Raw genomic sequence first — 8,138 nt, forward strand, 5'->3', positions numbered from 1 at the left:
AGTTAACGAGTAATTAATTATTAAAAATCGTTGTCTTAGGCCGGCCTACCGCCCAATTCGAGCGCGTGGCAAGATGTGACCGCCCGGCGATCGATATTGCTATGCGCACATCTCGCCACGCGCTCGAATTGGGCGGTAGGCCGGCCTAAAACAATGATTTTTAAGAATTAATTACTCGTTAACTATTACGAAAATTGCAAAATGGTACAGGACTTTTCCGTTCATCTCGATCCGTTCTACCTTCTCAAAAATTTTGTCGGATATGGAAAGACTCACCCTGTATATTGAGGGATGCGAGCACGAGGGAGAGAGAAAGGGAGCGCGACAATGACTCCGATAATCTTGGTCAGCAAGGTATTTCTTATAATAACTGCAATGCTGTACCGACGATAGTATATCGTTTTGCATCCTTTGCACTTATTGTTATGGTACAAGACAGTCAAATGGACGAGTAGATACGAGTAATTAATTTTTTAACAATTTAATTGAAGTAAAAATTTTGGTAACTAACGAGTAATTTGTTTTTTAATTGATTTGCATGTCTATAATTACTAACAGCATTCTGTAAGGAAGAGATTATTGAACGATATTGTTATTTGTATATTTCTACTTTTAAGATATAAAATAATTTCATGATAACATTAGCGATATTAGGTTTAGACTTTTATCCAAAAAGTTTATGTACACGGAAAAGCAATGCTGTTGAATTAAGCAAAATGAAGTTGCTTCAAGTAAACGTTAACGTCACGTGCTGCCGCAAACATAAGTAATTCACTCAATTGTGTTTGCTATGGATTTTAATTTTAAGCATTGAACTAGATATCCAGATTATTAAGACACCAATCTGATGTTTTTCATTTATTAATACTGACGTTGTTTCAACGCTTTTATTTCAATTACACCGATCTTGTACTTATTATGAACGACAAACGTCACCAGACGAGAACAATGATACGAATGGCAGGGACACGTTGGCAATTCTAAGCTCGTTCGCCGGCAAACTAATGGCGGCGATGAGACGCCCGCGTAATGAATGAATGCTCCGTCAAGGGGAAGGAAGGGGGGGGGAGAGAGAGAGACAGGTGCTTAATCGCGGGTGCGACGAACGAGGCGCTTCTTGTATTCTTCTTTCTCATTTCAGCCGGTGGGATTCGTGACTTTTCACACGAGGGCAGGCGCGGAGGCGGCGAAGCAGGATCTGCAGGTAATAGCCCTTTTCTCGCAGGCGTGTCGCGAGGCAAGGAAAAGTCGCGGAGAAGGTGGTGGACCCTCTCCCAAGGGTCTCAGGGTTGACGCGCGGGTTGATCTAGTATACATACACAGTGACACTCACTCGTACAGATTTGCCCGGCAGTATTTTTTTTTTTACTTCTCTTTACGACTCCACCCTGCCTTAGATTCTCCAGCTGGCACGGGTTAATGCTACCTCTAGCTCTTACCTCCATTAGTTACTACATCCACGAGACCTCTCTATCTGACTACTCATTTCTCTCTACCGTAGCTTCTTCTCTCTCTATCTTTTCTCTCTTTCTCTCATTGGGACCAAACGTAGTACTACCTTTTGTCTACCTGTATACGTACCAAGGCGTATTGTAATAACGCTGCACCGTGTGGCATTATTGATATATCTATATATGGTGTTGTTTGCCTTCCGACAAGTATCATCCCGTTGCATATACATATATTTGAATGCATTTCAAAAAATTCGCTCGACGCTGCGAGAGGAATTATCTCTGCGCTGTGGAGTATGGCAAGAGAAGAGGCAGACGAACCGATCTCGCTTGTACATCATCTTGTTCGAGTTTACAAGAAGAATATTATAAATTCAGGATGCCATAATATTTGTGGCGTCCAATCTTTGGATCAGAATTTCAGACGCTCGGCACACTATTCGCCAGAGTTTAAAGATTGTAAAACTTGCAAAATTTCCGACAGCTTTACCACAAACAACGTTGCATTTAACTCCGTCGGGGAAATAATTTCCTTCTGTGCACGGCAACTCTGTGAATACACGTATTGATCTCGAGTATGAATATATTTATATGTAACGCATATATATATGTATCTGTAAATACATATACCTGCGGGGTGATCAACGTTGATTTAAAAACTTTTTCGTAACGTCACGCGACATACCACGGCGTATGTCTATATACAATTCGGGCGCGGAATAGCTTTGCAGCTTTCGTTGCACGACAGCAATCAGATCGAGTTTTCTGGTTAAGTTGGTCACCCCGTATAGCTCTACCATACCGTTGCAACTGACCTCACGCAATCTGCAATGTTATATAACCCAAGTACGGCAACGGTATACGTACGTACGTACCGCGTAGAGAAACATCCTTTTGTCGGATGGACACGTTCGCTGGAAACACCCTAGAACGGACTAACGAGCCCACCTTATGAACACGCGTACAAGGAGAGAAACACACACACACACACACACACACCCATACATACATGAATACATGTCTACACGCCCTTGTGCTAATTTCCCTTCTACCTGGCGTAATCCCATGTTATTATTATACCTACATCACTTTCGTCGCTAGCCACCTGTGATTCGATCGGCTCTGTCGGTTTGATTTCGCACGCGCAAAACATATACGCCGTAGTCCGATCGGAGTTTGAACGCCGCACGCGGAATAGCTACCAAGCCTCCCGATGTTTTTCTATTCTTTAATGACCGGCGGGAAAACCTTTTACACGCGCGACAAAAATTCGCACCATTCTTAGAATCTTTTCAAATAATCGAGTTTTGTGATAATTCGTGATAAAAGATACGGGGGGGGGGGGTGGTTGATACAACGGAAATATTTGCAGCGATAAAATAAATAATTTTGATAAACTGAGGTACAACCTCGGCGAATTATTTGAAACATTTATGTAGATCGCGGAACGTTACGGATATATTTTCTTACACTTAACTGCCCGGATTTAATAATTGGATATGTAATTAACGTAATGTTTAACATTATTATGCCACATATCGAGAAAATGATATTTAAATGCTTCTACAATTTTGCAGTCAGTTTCAAAATAAAGAGGGGCGAATATCATTTTGACTAAATATCCGAGCGACAACGATTTATGTAGTATCGATTAATATGTTCATGTTTTTGTAAAACATCAATCTGGCTTACTTTCGTGTGAAATTTATGATACAAAATGAACCGTGTCAGTGAAATACATTGAAGGAAAATAACTCGCTGCAAGAAACGTGATTGACGTCATTAGAGTGGATAGTGATCTATCAATATTTCTGCAGACATTATTATTGTGTTAACATGAATAAAACTACAGGGATTTGTATGAGAATTACATTGATCGAGGAAACAATTTCTTGCACATGTCGTATAAATATATATTATATAAATATTTGGTACATAAAACGACAAATACTTTTTATCCCATGAACATGTTAATTTTCGTTCCAAAATAAATGTACAGTACGTAAAACTGTTTCATCTTTAAAAGATAACTTACAACTCGTTGCCTTTCAACCAAAGGATCACTTTTAAGAAGTTGTAAAAAGAAACACCATATGCCTAAAAAGAACACGCAAAATCGACTAAGAGCGTAATTTTCTTTCTGACGGAACATTAGCACGCTAGTGACGAAAGAGGAGCTATCCACCTTCCACTATCGCTCTCTCTCTCTCTCTTTCTCTCTTCTCTCATTTTTTGTTCTTTCTCTCATCTCTGCCTTACTACACTACCACCATCCATCCACGTGTGCTCCCGATTTACTAATTTAGGGAATCTATTTGCAGCAGGGGGTTAGATTCGATCCTGATATGCCACAAACCATACGTTTGGAATTTGCAAAAAGTAACACAAAGGTTAGCAAACCCAAGCAACCAGCCGCTGCAGCAGCCACCTCGCACCCCGCTCTGATGCACCCTTTAACGGGACGTAAGTATGCACCGCCACTCGTTCACTTGCTGGATACGTCTCACTTACTATTTCTCACCCACTGCACCGACTACAAAGTGTCCCACTTCCTGTTGTCACTCGGCTGTTTTTTTTCAAAAGGATTTTTTTTACATACGTAACTCCCCCGCCCCCTTCACCGGCCCCCCCCCCGCAACGGGGTTCTGAGATCTCGTCGTCGAGAATCGTACGACAACCGATCCAAGTACGAAGGGGTTGCTCGCGGCAAACCTTCGCGATTAATATCATTTTGCAACGTAAGGTGTGTACATCGAGTATACATACACAGGTAACGTACACGCCGTATGCGGTTACAATGGCGCTTATGTTGCGCAAATTGTCGTGCTTATTACGGCGCAGGATCGGCGATAATAATATCTGTGTCGAGTATAGATAATCTCCGATTTCCGCGGTGACTATACACTGCGAATCCGCAGTCCATCTAAAGTCAACGCGCTGTTATTTTCTCAGATAACATTAGACCAGGCCTTTGTTCGCGTGCTGCATTATTCTAACTCGGACTTGTTTATTTACCTGCCTGTCTATCTTTATTTTCTACTTATTTTATTTAACTTTTAAACTCGCAAACCTTTCTCTGGAAAGGTGAGCTTTTTCTCTTACATCTTGTACATATTTTATACAAATTTCACACTCGAGTATTCTAATTCTAAAAGTTGATTATTCGACGCTTTGCTGTTTCATTATTTATTACATATTTTATAGATGCATTCACTATACTTATCTATGTTATAAAACGTCTGCATTCAATGAGCTAAATGTTTTAACCTCGTTTAAACCTTTGTTAGGAACGTCGGTCAATTCGGAAATTGATTTACTTTTTAATTTATTTAATTCGACCGAAATAAAACAAGCCATTTTTTCAAATGTCGGATGCTCTTATTTCGGTTCGTACGAAATCAATTCTAATAAATGACGTTTTAATGTTCGGAAAACATATGTTTGTGCCTGCGTACTTTTATCGTTGTTGGACGATTGCGTCTGATGCGTGTGGGCATGCGTTCTTTTAAGATATCCTGGGTATAAATCTTGTCGCACATATTCCCGTGCGCGCGTTACTAACATCAGGTGCCATGACATTGGAAACATTTGTAAGAAACGCTGGTCAACCGTCCATGTGCATTGCGCGGTGCAGACGGGTGGAGAGTACAAAGAAAATTTGTCATAATGACGAATGGCGCAAGTTATTGAACAGGAATTGAAATTGTACAATGCTCCCTTGATATTTTTACGAAATTTCACGTGTAAAAAATATCTCAAATGATATCACGTGAAATTTATTCGATGAAAATGATGTAAGGTAAGGTCGGTGGTCGAAGGATTGAAAATCGTGAGGATATTATAAAAATTATAACTCATAATTGACATAATTGACGCCACGTAATTGATTCGCGTCTATTGTACACGTGAGATTATTCCGAGCGATTAAAACAGCTTAATGGCAAATGTGTAATGGCAGTACGTGACCACGAGAAAATCCATAAGTATATGTTTTATATAAAAATGGACAGAAGAAAGGCGTTCGCGAACGGTCAAGCCAGGCGCGGTGCACGTATATCCCGCGGAGGATCGATCACGGGTAATGGAACGAGAGGAGCAGAATAAAGTTGAATAAATCTCGAAGGTTTACGGGCTACGTGCGCGTTTTGCGCACGCAATAAATATGTATTTGTGTCACATTGCGGAAACAGACTTGCCGGACGGACGTAAAGCGCATCAGTTTCCGAAGAAACAGCGACCGTGATAAATTTTGCTGTCTGATTTTTGTATAGAATATAAGATCGTCTTTATTTCCATAATATCCGAACGTATCATCCGCCAAGCGGTGATTTATTACCGGCGTCAGTGACGAATGAACTCGAGCTTACAGTTATAATGGTCTTTATGATATAATAAGGTTGAGGGATTTTAGCATATTAGTAGAGTCAAATATAAGACGAGGCCAATTATATTAAAAAAGTATTCCCAGTCCTCGTTGCGTCACTAATTCAATCGTATCGCATATCGCATTGGTGAAACTTTTTCAAGGCTGTAATAATCTCAACGATAGATTACAGGAAAAATGTACGTATACAGGGTGTACTAAAACCACCGGATATCTTTTTAATCGCAGATTCCTTAGAAAATTTCGAGAGGAAAATTCTAATAAAAAAATGTCGAGGCTATGATAGTTTTTTAATAATAAGCGATTATATTTCACAAATGACAGGTCTGAGATTTCGCGCGCTCAGGCACGGCGACATGACGGGTGATAAAAGTGTTCCTATGTGTTTCGCGAGCGAGCGAGAACCAAAGTCACCGTTTAACGGGACAGAAAATAATTGGGAAGACGACGATCCGGTTATTTTGAAAACTTGAGGATAAAGAGAGGCAGGAGACTAGATTGAATCTAACTGAAAATCCCTAGTTCACTCAGAATATCGGAGATCGACTAAATCGAAGGATATCAGTCTGATCAAGATGCTCATCATAGTGAACCCCTGCCTTTTATTAATAAGACGTTACACAAAGCTAACAAAAGAAATGGTTAAAGATAACAAGAGGAACAATTAATTCGAGAATGAATCGTTAAGTCTGTTGTGAAAGCTGTCGCTATGCTAAAAAGGGCGATATTCGCAGGAACGCCTTTATCACTTGTCGTGTCGCCGTACCTGAGCGCGCGAAATCTCAGGCCTGTCATTTGTGAAATGTAATCGCTTATTATTTAAAAACTATTATAGCCTCGACATTTTTGTATTAGAATTTTTGTCTTGAAAGTTTCTAAAGAATCTATGATTAAAAGGATATCCGGTGGTTTTAGTACACCCTGTGTATACATGTATATATTAATGTAGGATAATTTGAATCGTAATGTCATATAATCTTTAGAGCAATTATCTAATTTGGGGAAGTTAGCAAACGTTTTGCGGTATAGAAAGGCGAATTGATTATTCAATTGTCTAAACATTAGTATAATAGCACCGACGGTACTATCCTCCTCGACTGGAACCAGCCGTTAATGGCGTTCTTAATATCGCGCAAATAGACCGCATCCAGCGTCGGGAAATTTCGCGGAATAATTTCGTTTTAGGTGGTAGCAATTTCGTACGATGACCCAATTTCGCCGCGCCGCACGCCAAGCCGCGTCAATAAGACATAATCGAACTGCCAAACGTTATAGCTTCGACGGGATTATCTTTAGAGATACCGAAGAAATCGGAGAAATAAAATTATTGAATATAATTAACCAATGTTCCGCCACGTTCATTTTGCTCGGGCGCATGTTCGGTTTGTTTCCTCGTAAAATTCATTATGACATTATCGATAATCTTTATTCACTTAAACGAAATTAAAAATTAAACGATTAATTTATCAGCTTACGGTTATTTGATCGAATAATTATTTTAAATTACGTAATTATTTGACATGTTATACATAGAGTTATATATATTTTATTATCACGGAGTAATGAATAAAAAGTAACAATATTCCCGTCGAATATAGATTTGACTTTTCTTTAATGAAGATTTGACGAGAATTATAACTGTGCAAAGGTGTTTAAAACGTTAAAAAATATTGATCTTTTCAGCGTGAGAGACACGGTATGTGTACGTACGTTTCTGAGGATGTAAAAGTTACGTATACATGCTTTCTAAGCTGATAGATTTTGAAATTTGTTGGCAACGCTTTCCCAACTCGCCAAGTTATATTCGACGAAACTTCCCTCTTCTGTGTTTCGGAAAACAAGGCATCGGCTTTGAGTTTATCCGAAGTAATTCGTTGCTTCTAAATCGAATTTAAATGTAAACGATATCTTGGGATAAATTTACATAGCATACCGGTGAATTAATTTTCAACCCGAAGAACGATCCGCTCTCGAAAGCGACAATATAAGTCACTGTAAAAAATATAATATTCCGACGTACGTCAGACTTCACGCACAGTTATACGCGGTGTAAAAGAAATCCTGAAATCCTTTTTAGAAACCTTAAACAGAGAGAGTACTGCAACAAAAGCGTTTTATATTACTGTTTTCGTGAACTGTTTTCTTTCTGCGAATGTATAGAGATATGTTTAGATCAACGGTACAACTTGGCACAGATTTCGTAACGGCTACGGTTACCATTCACTTTGCGCGGAATGCTCGTATCGATGATAAAATGTGACTCATACGGGAAGTTTCTGCACTTTGATCATGCAAAAGCGGTG

At 39.5% G+C, this 8,138-nt stretch overlaps 1 protein-coding gene across 3 annotated transcripts in view; it reads left to right on the forward strand.

Moving 5' to 3' along the window:
- Positions 1–8,138, forward strand: part of LOC105569245 (protein couch potato) — an 84,705-nt gene that overhangs the window by 51,241 nt on the left and 25,326 nt on the right. For all 3 annotated transcript variants that reach the window (XM_012025547.1, XM_012025548.1, XM_012025549.1), the window contains exons 4-5: positions 1,142–1,204; positions 3,773–3,914. In XM_012025547.1, the coding sequence (XP_011880937.1) occupies positions 1,142–1,204; positions 3,773–3,914 (205 nt within the window). The remainder of the gene's footprint in view (positions 1–1,141; positions 1,205–3,772; positions 3,915–8,138) is intronic.

The sequence above is a fragment of the Vollenhovia emeryi genome, unplaced genomic scaffold, assembly GCF_000949405.1.
Source record: "Vollenhovia emeryi isolate VEMERY1.0 unplaced genomic scaffold, V.emery_V1.0 DF939125.1, whole genome shotgun sequence".
In the NCBI taxonomy this organism is placed as follows: Eukaryota; Metazoa; Arthropoda; class Insecta; order Hymenoptera; family Formicidae; genus Vollenhovia; species Vollenhovia emeryi.